We start from the raw sequence: 13,163 nt of genomic DNA on the forward strand, positions 1-13,163 counted from the left end.
CATTTATTGCAAATTAAACGTAAGATCTTCCAAGGCAGTGACAGTGATTGTAGGGTTGTTCATTTATTGCAAATTAAACTTAAGATCTTCCAAGGCAGTGACAGTGATTGTAGGCTTGTTCATTTATTGCAAATTAAACGTAAGATCTTCCAAGGCAGTGACAGAGATTGTAGGGTTGTTCATTTATTGCAACTTAAACTTATATCTTCAAAGGTAGTGACAGAGATTGTAGGATTGTTCATTTATTGCAAATTAAACTTAAGATCTTCCAAGGCAGTGACAGTGATTGTAGGGTTGTTCATTTATTGCAAATTAAACTTAAGATCTTCCAAGGCAGTGACAGTGATTGTAGGCTTGTTCATTTATTGCAAATTAAACTTAAGATCTTCCAAGGCAGTGACAGTGATTGTAGGCTTGTTCATTTATTGCAAATTAAACTTAAGATCTTCCAAGGCAGTGACAGAGATTGTAGGCTTGTTCATTTATTGCAAATTAAACTTAAGATCTTCCAAGGCAGTGACAGAGATTGTAGGCTTGTTCATTTATTGCAAATTAAACTTAAGATCTTCCAAGGCAGTGACAGTGATTGTAAGGTTGTAATAATTTAACGGTGTATAGTTAATTGTTGAAAATTGGGTAAATATATCATTCAGTATGATATCACGGCCCAAGGTATGAGTCAACTCAGTTTTGTACACCAATAACCAAAACAGAGTGCATGAAATACTAGGCCCTCATTGGATTGTTGATGAACTATATTAGAAGGAATTGAGAAAAAGTATGAGCTTCAAAGCCTCTTTCTTATTTCTGTCATGATTATTTTGTTTTGTGTATAATGCACCAGTAGATTGAGATTACCTCATGACTCACTTGTTTATATTCTAAAATACATAAATATTATTGCCACAGCAAAACCTTTAATTTTACTCAAACTTTGTACATATGGAAATTGAAAAGGTTTTAATGAAATAAATATTGTTTAAACCAACTGAGTGATGATTCAGGCTCAATACTACATGAGCCTTTGATGTGATAAAGTATAAATGTTGTTTAATGTCATTTAGAATGTTTTCCTTGTTCTCTTGACTTTTAATAAGTACTTGTTTTGCTTAGAATTCCTGAGCACTTTTCACTGAGAGTGCATAAGAGATATTAGTTTTATATGAAGGCATATTAAATAGCATTTAGGCATTTGGGAAGCGTTTTGAATAAAGTTGAAACACATGTTATATATGATTGCAAATAATGCAATATGGAAAAGTATTTCTTTGAACTATTCTGCCTGCCATGAAAATCAATATGCACTCTCTGATCCAGGGATTGTTCCTCTCAAATAACAGATCATGACTGCATGGATATTCCTTGGTGACTCATAACAGGGGCATAAACACATCTGAAACACTTGCTGTGCAGCATTTTCGCCTTCCATGGAAATATATCTATGGTACACTAGGGGTTTTAGGTTGTTTTGTAGGCTTTTCATGTGTTGAAAGTTTTTGGTCATTATTTCATAAACAAGTACCACATGACATGGCCCCATTGCAGCATCACCAAATTACTGATCTCCGTCTCAACTCATTTACCACATAACACTGACCATGGCAACATGACCAAATTACTGATCTCCTAATCAACTAATTTACCACATAACATGGCCCCATGGCAACATGACCAAATTACTGATCTCCTCAACTAATTTACCACATAACATGGCCCCATGGCAACATGACCAAATTACTGATCTCCTCAACTAATTTACCACATAACACGGCCCCACGGTAACATGACCAAATTACTGATCTCCTTCTCAACTCATTTACCACATAACACTCACCATGGCAACATGACCAAATTACTGATCTCCTCAACTAATTTACCACATAACATGGCCCCATGGCAACATGACCAAATTACTGATCTCCTTCTCAACTCATTTACCACATTATACGGCCCCATGGCAACATGACCAAATTACTGATCTCCTCAACTAATTTACCACATAACATGGCCCCATGGCAACATGACCAAATTACTGATCTCCTCAACTAATTTACCACATAACACGGCCCCACGGTAACATCACCAAATTACTGATCCCCTTCTCAACTCATTTACCACACACAGCCCCATGGCAACATCACAAAAATACAGATCTCTTTTTCAACTCATTTACCACATAACACGGCCCCCATGGCAACATCACAAAAATACAGATCTCTATTTCAAATCATTTACCACATAACAATTGTTTCCATGTTTTTAAAAGTGTATTCTCATAGAATATGATATTGTTGTTTGATATTTGAATTTCGCTATTATCAAAGCATTAAACAATTGTGTTCGAGCAATTTTTCAAGTATTTTCTTTGTGATTTGGGGTCCTGGGTTATATTTCGTAATATCTTGAGTCTGAGAAACGGGCTCATTAAAGTAAAATTTACCACACACCATGAAATTTCAAATGTTTCACAATATCTTAAATATAACTATTTATACCCCCGACAAACGAAGTTTGAAGGGGGTATGTTGGAGTCACCCTGTGGTCGGTCGGTCGGTGGGTCCGTCTGTTGGTTTGTTGGTTTGTCGGTCGGTCCATTGCAATTTACCTTGTCCGGAGCATAACTTACTACTGGATGGAATTGGATTAAACTTCATACAATGATAGAGCATAATGAGAGGAAGTGCAGTGTACAACCATAACTCTATTCTTGCTAATTACTGAGTTATTGCCCTTGGTACTTTTGTTTGTCCGGAGTATAACTTGAAAAGTACAGGATGGAATTCATTGGAACTTCATACAATGGTAAAGCACAATGAGAGGAAGTGCAGTGTTCAAGAACCATAACTCTACTTTAGCTAATTACTGAGTTATTGCCCTTTATTTGTTTTTTTTTGCTGTCAAATATTTTTCCAGACATTAACTTGCAAACTACCAAATGGAATTTATTAAAACTTAATACAATGGTAAAGCACAATGAGAGGAAGTGCAATAAACAAGAACCATAACTCTATTTCAGCCAGTTACAGAGTTACTGCCCTTTGTTACTTTTTTCTTGTCCGGAGCATAACTTGAAAACTATTGGATGGAATTTAATAAAACTTCATACAGTGATAGATCATAATGAGAGGGAGCGCAGTGTACAGGAACCGCCATTCTATTTCAGCTAATTACAGAGTTACTGCCCTTTGTTACTTTTTCTTGTCCGGAGCATGACTTGAAAACTATTGGATGATATTTAATAAAACTTCATACAGTGATAGATCATAATGAGAGGGAGTGCAGTGTACAGGAACTGCAATTCTATTTCAGCCAATTACAGAGTTACTGCCCTTTGTTACTTTTTCTTGTCTGGAGCATAACTTGAAAACTATTGGATGGAATTTAATAAAACTTCATACAGAGATAGATCATAATGAGAGGAAGTGCAGTGTACAGGAACCGCAATTCTATTTCTGCTATTTACAGAGTTACTGCCCTTTGTTACTTTTTCTTGTCCAGAGCATAACTTGAAAACTATTGGATAGCATTTAATAAAACTTCATACAGTGATAGATCATAATGAGAGGGAGTGCAGTGTATAGGAACTGCAATTCTATTTCAGCCAATTACAGAGTTACTGCCATTTGTTACTTTTTCTTGTCCAAAGCATAACTGGATGGAATTTAATAAAACTTCATACAGTGATAGATCATAATGAGAGGAAGTGCAGTGTACAGGAACCGCAATTCTTTTTCAGTTAATTACAGAGTTATGGCCCTTTATTACTTTTTTCTTGTCAGGAGCATAACTTGAAAACTAGAATGTAATGAAACTTTATACAATGGTACAGCACAATGAGAAGGAATTCACTGTACATGAATCATTACACTATTTTAGCAAATTACAGAGTTATTGCCTTTTTTCTGGTTTGTTTTTTGGGTCAAACTTTTTTCCGTACAGTTACTTGAAAACTACTAGATGGAATTTCAGAAAACTTCATACAATGATAAATCATAATGAGAGGCGGCATTCGGGGATATTAATCACCTTCAGTGATAGCTCTAGTTTAAGAAAAAAGTAACATGCTTTATTAGAACACAGGTTATTTGTAAAGGATACAGCTGTTTTGATCATCATTTCTCATGGAATATTGTTTTTAAAACAGAAATAAAATATGTAGCTTTTAAGTTTCGAGTCTGTTTGTGAGACCTTGGGCTTTGTTAAGCATAGTATTAAGAGGGGGATGGGGAAAGGATAGCCCATCGCTTGTCTACAGACTTTGTACCCTATTTACTAGTAAAAGACATAAAAAAATATTTTTATTTTTATTTTTAAGACATGACAATTGTTTCAAATTATCCAGGAAGATCTTGTTCATTTTTCCATTTTTTATTGATTTTTTTTTATATGCCTCAGATGAGCTGGGCATTGAAAAGAAGAAGGTCTTCTATTTAGAGAGTTCTGGTGTTTGGTTTAAGATTTCCAAGGACATCATAAAGATTCTATTTTCTCTTAGAATGATTTTATAACCAGAGAATTTAATTTCTCTCAGAATTATTTTTATCACCGTTGAATCAGGGTCTGTGTCTCTGATGATTTTGTTTCTTTCTTTTTGCTCTCCTTGGGATTAGGTATTATTTTGTTGAGCTGAATTTGAGGATGCGTTTTCTGATACAATTATTTATAAAAACATATCTCAGCAACAAATTTCATTGAACAGTAAATTCAAAACCTGATGGGGGGCATTTCCTGTTTTATATCTTGGAAAAGAATTAAATTTTAGATAAAACAGCCCAGACACTGATAAACCTTTGGCTTTCCGTCAGATTGCTTGTGAAAATATGAAATGATAAAATGAAAAAAATTACTGAAAAAGGTATTTTCAGAAAGACCAGCTGTAATTGAATATTATGATGTAAAGTGTTGTTTATGTGGGAATAAAGATTGATTATCACAGAATGGGGCGGCACCTGTTTTAAGTATCAGTGACCTTGTATCTCATGATATTGGGAAGTTTTGAAGTGTCTGATTGCTGATAATTCAGGGCATCCAGGTGATGATCTACATCGGAACGTTATGCTTTTTATTCATGATCTACAATGTTGCTATAATATTCCAATTGTATAACAGACATCGCAAAAGTTCAGAAAAAGTCTAGGACATTCGGACCAACAGTCGCTGATATTTTGTCGGTCCAAAAGAAAATTTGCCGGTCGTTAGAAAACTCGCTTTTTCAAAGTCTTTGTTGCTAATTTTACATTTACAAGGAATAAAAACATATGAAGATATTAATCAGTTAAACTTGAACACAAATAACAGTTCACAGAGCTTTATTTGACAAAATTTTATTAAACCAGCTTAATTTGCCCCGGAATAAAATTTTAAGGAAGCCATTTTTTGACACTCGCACTTGATTGTAATGAAAATTCTGATTGGTTGATTTCATGGCAATTTGTATTTTTCGGACCATTCCGGTACCGGTTTCGTAATCGAATAACATGTTCCAAAGGATAAGATTATTGTTTAGAACATTTGGAACTAACATTTAAAACATTCCAATGTTCATGACAAGAGTTTATCATTTTAGCGTTTCAATATATACACAATGGTAAACATTATTTGGTAATGTATTGCAAAGGGAGGCAAATGCTGCATGGTGTTTGACTTAGTGCGGTACTCATTCCAACATCTACACTACTGGAAAACGGCATCAGATTGGTAAACAAATGGTTATTTGACAATATAATTGATTAAAACGCGTTTTTTTGTTAAACAAAATAAATTATTTGTACTTTTTAAGCGGTGTTTGATAATTGATAAAGATTAAATCTTCAATATTTTTTACATTTGACTGTGAAAACTGTCTGTCAGACGGACCGACCCCATCACAAATTTAGTCGGACTTAGTCAAAATTTACTGGTCAGGACCATCGGACCGACGGTTTCCCCAATGTCTGTTGTATAATATTTAATTTTACTATCTTAGTAAGTGGGAGTGGTCAAGTGGTATCTCTGTCTACTTCTCAGGCTTGATGTTGTGGGTTTGATATGCCTATCAGGGAAAATATATTTTCGGCCTTTTGAAATTTGACGTCTGAGTACTGCATGGGGCTATTCCATGAAGAATCCAAGAAGCTCTATTGTACCTTGGAATGATATTCAACAGTAATACAGTGTTGATAATCTCTCCAGAGTATGAAATTGCTCCTAGGAATCTTCATGATATTTTCAAGGTTCCTACCCAGGAAATGGGCTTGAAAGCGATTTATATTAGCATATTGCTGTCTTTAGTGTTCCAGCTTATGCCTTAGCCAATGGGATCCCTGGACAGATTCACATTTAATAATTTAGAAAAGCTCTGATAACCAAAACTCTGTATTAAGCAGATTACACAATTTCCATTAAGTAACGAGAATTACCGCCTGTTTCCCATTTAGCCATTTATTGGTTTTAAAAAGCGAGTTATTTGGATTCATGCACTTGCACACCAGCAAGTATAAAGGCATTTGCGAGACGTTACTGGCTGAACACTTAGAAAGTAAGTATTTATTTTTGGTCTTCTAAACAGTAAGTCGGCGCTAGGCTGCCCCTGGGCTCAACTTTATCTTTAGAAAACCAAAATTAAACACTATGACTTATATTACATTATGATACAAATGGGCGAAGTCTAGGCGACCAACTTCGCCCAAGTCGCTTCCTCGCAAGACCCCTGACATACATTATGTTATAAAATATTATGAATATGAACTTAAAAAAGAAACCGATACTGAATTGTTATGAATTAATTTTCCAAATTTCAATTCAATTGAAATATCAGTAGTCAAATAGATATGAATCACCGGACAAAAAGTAATAATTTCAATTGGTGCCATTGAAGTAATTTAGCTGGATATCTTTATGTTATTATTAAGCCCAATAGATGGTATGATAGACCAAATGAATACTCATTGGTTAATTTCTGACTTTAAAGAGTCGTAAAGTTTTGTTATATTCTCGTGCACCTGGGTGTTTTGTGAAGTAAGGGCATAGCTGCAAAGTGCATGGTGGCAAATATTGACAAGCATGAACATCAAAGATCAAAATCAGGCTGTGGAATGACACTTAAATGAAGTTTATTAATCATAACAATGAAACCCGAGCAAGGTTGAATTGTAGAATATTTATGTGGGAAAATATGACTCAGTCATGACGGAAGCGTTTATTTTGCTTTAAAACATTAGTTTTTGTCATACAACTTTCAAAAGTGTTGTTTAAACTCTAATTATTATGAAAATGTGAATTGATTTAAAACTCCAAATTTCAATATTATTCCATTGCAGTGTTCAATTTGGTTCATATTTCAATGAAAATCATGAATCATTTATGCATTGTCTCTAAAACTCTCTTGATGTAGCGTTGTAATTACGGCTGATGAATTATTCGCATTAAACTAAGGTCGATGATAAATGGGAATCTTTTATTCGAAGCCTAATAGCAGGAAAGGAGAATTATTCCTGTATTTGCTGACTTGTCAACTATCTCATTAAAGCAGGGATAACACTTATTTGTGGCGGTGCTGAACAATTGACTACGAGGAGAGCTACTAAGGGTGTCAGGTATTTGTCAAGACAACTATTAATCCCAGAAATGTTAGCTCTTATAGCGGATATATTTATAATGTAAGTTTCCTCTCTGATGGAAGAATCGGTCAATAAAGCATACAGGGAGGCTGAGTCACGTTAATACCAGATTTCTGTTAATACCAGATTTCTTTGCGGCTTTTCTGTAGAATTTTCTGAGAATTGAAATTCAAAGCAACGGCTTTATAGAGGTCCAGAGATGGCTGGGTTTTGTTTCTAAGAAAATATTGCAGATGTAACTTGTCCCCTGACATTTTCTCAGGAATCTTTTTTTGAAGTTGGTTATGTTGTATACAATGTTTTGTAATGTTTATGTCACGCACCCATTTAGTCTGCTGAAAGAATCCATTTGCAACATTATATACCATGAGTTGGAGGCAATCTGGTGAAAGGTGTAACTGATGTTTAGAAAACATCAAAGTGAAGGTTGATGCATAATAGTGCAATCATTTTCAAATTCAAAAACACTGCAAATTACTTAAGTATTAAATTGTAACATTTTTTAAGACTTTAAACACATGATATTGTGGTAAGTTGTTCAATTAATGTGCAATAAATAATTTACAATATTAACAGTCCTTTTAATGTATTAATTTTGAAGCTCAGATTTTTTTGTATCTTAAATTAAAATCCTTTTTTTAGTTTTATCAATAGCATGGAAATATTTAATAAAAATGCAGCTTACTAAAGACAAGAATTTTTCTCAAGTGGAAAATTGATCTTGACTGTTTCTGAACATTAACTCCATGATTTGAAAGCATGTTCCCTTTCATTTTAATTTTGAATGATTTTGATAAAAGGCATGGTTAAATTATTGTAATTCAATCTTTTAATGCACATTATTCAGTCGTTCACTCTGTTTTAGATTAGTGCATTTGCAAAGAAATTGGTTGTTTTTATTGCCTTGTGCATGTTATGCTAAATAACGGATGAGTTGAATTAATTGTTTTTGATGTTTTGAGTATTTCAAAAATGTTTTGGGTTTTCTGAAAGTAAAATAGGGATTTAGTTGCCTTTGAAGCCTTGTTATTTGGACAAGTGAAACTATTCATTTATAGCAGTATTATATGGCTGGTTTCCATGCAGTTTCGCATGAATTGGCTCGTTCCAAGACAAAAATAAAAAAGTTGTCAAAATGGTAAATCGTGAGAGTGAAGCTTTAAGGGAAATATCCCTGTTGTTAAAGGAATTTAAAGGGCGGTCTCATGGATTAGCTATATTTAACCCATTTTAATGCAAAGATTTGATTCAATAATCTAATTGATCCAAAAATATTTTTAATCAACAGACACATGAAACAAGTAAATCTACAATTAAATTGTATCGGGGCCTCACGAGTCTGATGCAATTATGACCATGAAACTTGCGCCTCTAACGGTGATAACAATGTAAACACTGTCTTAACTAGTTAAAGAAGTAAAATCAAATCCCAGTGATATTTTTCTTTAAAGGGACATCAGCTCATATTTTGGCACCATTTTTTCCCAGTGATGCATCTGAAACACTTATATTATGACTGTTTTACTCTTTGATATGGAAATTGCAGGAAAAAATAATTTCAGTGTAGTGTGAACCCATGCCAGTACTGTCCTTCAAAAGTTAGGTAACTGACAACAAATCCTCACGGCCACAAGACTTATACACAAAGATAGGATAATCCTTGAAGTCTTTTGTTTAATCACGTTACTAATGCTATTCAAAATTGTGGACAAATTTTGTCATATAATAAAAAAGTTCATCTTTGAAAAACATGTGCGAGTCCCTTTAAGAAAGATGAACTGAGAAAAATAGTTTCTACTCACACCACAAAAAGCAGAAAAATGTTAATTGTATTTTTGAGTGTGTTTTATCATCATGTCAATCATATAAAACAGAACTTGATGAAATGCCAAACAATCTCAGAAAATGTTAACTATAATTGTTAATTGTTTTTGGCAATTTGCTAGAAACCCTTGAAGTATACAATTGTGTACATTATTACTCACTTGAATTTATGACATGGAGTTTAGTGTATAATAGTAGATTAGTGCAGGAAGGTCCCAAGGTCAAAGTTCAAGGTCACTTTAAGGCATGTTTCACAAGACCCAGGCTTTTAGCTGAGATTTTAAGGTCACACAAAGACATAGAGGTCAAATCCCCATGCAATCCATGAATAATTGTAAAATATTGTCTGGTGCTTGGAATGTATCCTGCACAGCAGCTTTGTGGTATTTTGAAAAAACCCATGTCCTTTAAGCATTTGATCAATGTGATTCCCGACCCCATTAAGCAAAGTTCAAGGTCATCAAATGCTACAGATAGATACAGTTTCACTGTAAATGTTTTAAAGATGAAAAAACTCACATCTTTGTATGGTATACTATTATGGTTTGGTTTTGTGATATGAAGTTCCTTGTTTGAGAAGCATTCTTTTCAATTAGTATATTGATTAACTTTCAAAATTTTCTAGTCTTGGATGAACGAGGTTTATTTTGGAACAAAAAGTTTTGCTGTAAAGGGTTACATTTACTTCAATAGAATTTGCAAATCATATTTAGTTTTATTCAGATTCTGACACAACAGTCTTGATTCTTATCTCACTGAAATTCTTGATCTCAAATTTTGATTATGGCCCTGGAATGTATAAAAGCACAGGTTTTACGTCAATTGAAGTTTCACTAGTTACTCATGCGTCTAACTAAGACGAAACATGTCTTTTACCATGCCATTCCGTAGTTGTCGCTAGTATTTGTTTCATTATGAGTAAATTCTCCTTGTACTTTGTGTTTCAGGGGCGTCATTCAGCTGAACAATGAGACGTATGTGATCCACCCATTGGATGGCGGCGATCATGGGGTACGTGTTTTTTTATAATGATGAAAAGAATGATAGGTTACATACCACTAATATATAACTTGAGAAATTTCAAATGGCTTTTGATAAAAAAAATCACTGTGACATTTTTCTATGTGCATGCATTTTTGGCATTGTTTAAGCTATATTATATGAGCTTGAGGTGTGAGTGAAGGGTAATTTAATTCTCAAGAGTTGTGGGTATTGTTATTTCATTTACTGTTCTACTTATTGCACAGTAAGAGTTCTGCTTTATGGTCACCATTTTGGTATGAACATTAACATCATAAACAAACACTCTAATGTTGTACAAAAATGATATAGCTGCTCATTCTGCTACCTTTAATAGTGAATATCTGAATGATATTTCCACATAATGATGTGACAAGTAAATATCCGAAATGATGATTGAGGGAATGTGAGTGGCCTAGTGGAATAGGTGTCTGCCTTTCACCCAAGAGGTTGTGGGTTCAATCCCAACTGAGGATTCTTTTCACATGGCCTCTCAAAATGGACACCAGGAGCCATATTCAATAAGCATCTTAGTGAATAATTTCAACTTAGTGAGAATTTTGTAATTTTTGACAATGATTATTTTAAATACCCGCTACTTTTCATCAGATTTATTCATATGCATATATTCTTTAGACCATTTTCTTGCTTATTTTCATATTTTTTGGTGTACAAACATTGTTTGTTTTCTTAAAATTTGTATTAGAAAATGGCAATTTTTCACTTAGTTGAAAATTATTACTAAGGTGCTTATTGAATACGGCCCCAGTACTCAAGAGTGATTCTGTAGGCTGTCAGCTTTCGTCACAATCGAGCTTAAAGAAAATTAGTATACGCAAAATTATAATATAATGTTATAAAGTACAATCTTATTAATAAAGATTTATATATGGAATGAGGAACATTATTCAATAAAGATGACAAATTCACATCTCTACGTTATGCATTATGGCTTTATTAGGTCTTTTTCAGGTAAACAGAAGAATAATATTGGCATGAAATGTATGATGTTTTAATGAAATGTATGTCATCATAATTGTGATGTTACAATTTGATATGAATTGGACATGAAGTAAGCATGTTTTTTGTAAATGTACTAAATATAGAAACATTAAAAAAATATGGACATGTAAAATAAGTAACATTATTATACCTGTTTTAGGAGGACCGAGCACACATCATCTACAAGGGGACTAACTCTGGTGAGGAGAAATGTGGGAACAGTGAGGGCAAGTGGCTCCCGTTTCACGAGCTACACAAGGGGGACTTCGTGCGCAATCTTAAGTTACTCAACTATAGAAGGGTAAGCACATGTTCACTTTTAAAGTACCGTATTTCCTCGACTATAAGACGGGAAAATTGGGTCCTGATTTTTAACCTTAAAGTAGGGGGCCCGTCTTAAAGGCGAGTCTATAAGAAATTCAAAAAGAATAAGAGTCAGAATCAGTAATATTCACCATACAGTATCTGACTGACTAATTTATTATTTGAAATTCAAGTGCTGGATTTGCTTTAAAAATTGACCCCGTCTTATAAACGAGTCTAGACAAAAACACCAGATTTCATGGGCAAAGTTAGGTGGTCGTCTTACAAGCGGATCGCCTTATAGTCAAGGAAATATGGTAATGACTTCATGCCCTCCCTACCCCTTCCAGGTGCTTCGCAAAGAGTATGTTAAATGAAAAAGGCTCTTGACTGTTAGTGCACATGCTGGCCTCAATGAGGGCAAACATGTGCTACCATAGAATGGATGCAGCATGCTTCCATAACTCTGGAAGCTAAAACCCTACACAGTCCATGATCTGTTCTCATTCTAGAATGCTTAACATAAAAGCCATTATGCAGTTTTAAACATTCTCTTGTCCAGTTAGTGCATAGTTAGCGCACTTGCTTCTCACCAAGGCGTCCCAGGTTTGATTCTCTGCCAGGGTAAACATGAGTTTGATTGGTGGTCACCAAGCCAGACAAGGTGTTGTTTTTTTCTGGGCACTCTGGTTTCCTCTAACCCAAGACAACACTCTCATACAATTTAGTGCCAATAGGAGTGACTAAGCATAATCTTTTTAAATGCTACATGCTATTGAGTCTTATTTATATAGATATTCAAACTATATGTATGAAGTAATTAGAGCATTATTTTACACATACATCGTACAATGTTTGCCCATTCTTGTTCTAGGGCCAGGACCCGACCATAGGAACTCCGGAAGTCAAGAGCAAGTTCCTAAAGCTGGCCCTTGTGGTGGACAACTCCATGTACTGGGGGTTAAACCGAACCATAGTGGACATGTTCCGATACTCCGCACTCACTGCCAACATTGTGGATATGGTAAGATAATTTAGCCAACCTTTAACAAGTGATCCATAAACTAAGTATTATGTAACTAAGGATTGTGTTTTTGATTGTCTTTTATCTTTGAACAGAAAGTCTTTTTATCATCAGGGCTTGCTTTCTTAGTGTTGAGCAAAAATTTGAACATTACTTCAAAACTGGTCAAATCATTCAAAGGAAACTTGGTACACATGTTGTTAGAGACACTTCACACATGTATGGAAGCTCCCATTACACTGGCTTTAGCAATTGTTGAGATATGCCAGTAATAATTGATTGAAAAGAAACCCAGACAATCATTTGCATTGGCTTTGCAGCACTCCTGTTTGTGAAGATATTCATGTTAGTATTCATGTTACCTCATGTTAGACTCTGGCTATTAAAAATAA

At 34.4% G+C, this 13,163-nt stretch overlaps 1 protein-coding gene across 1 annotated transcript in view; it reads left to right on the forward strand.

Moving 5' to 3' along the window:
* The window catches only part of LOC128240466 (disintegrin and metalloproteinase domain-containing protein unc-71-like), a 60,464-nt gene that overhangs the window by 19,669 nt on the left and 27,632 nt on the right, over positions 1 to 13,163 (forward strand). Inside the window, exons 6-8 of the mRNA XM_052957111.1 lie at positions 10,370 to 10,433; positions 11,605 to 11,745; positions 12,622 to 12,771. Coding sequence (XP_052813071.1) covers positions 10,370 to 10,433; positions 11,605 to 11,745; positions 12,622 to 12,771 — 355 coding nt within the window. The remainder of the gene's footprint in view (positions 1 to 10,369; positions 10,434 to 11,604; positions 11,746 to 12,621; positions 12,772 to 13,163) is intronic.

This window comes from Mya arenaria, chromosome 7 (genome assembly GCF_026914265.1).
Source record: "Mya arenaria isolate MELC-2E11 chromosome 7, ASM2691426v1".
In the NCBI taxonomy this organism is placed as follows: Eukaryota; Metazoa; Mollusca; class Bivalvia; order Myida; family Myidae; genus Mya; species Mya arenaria.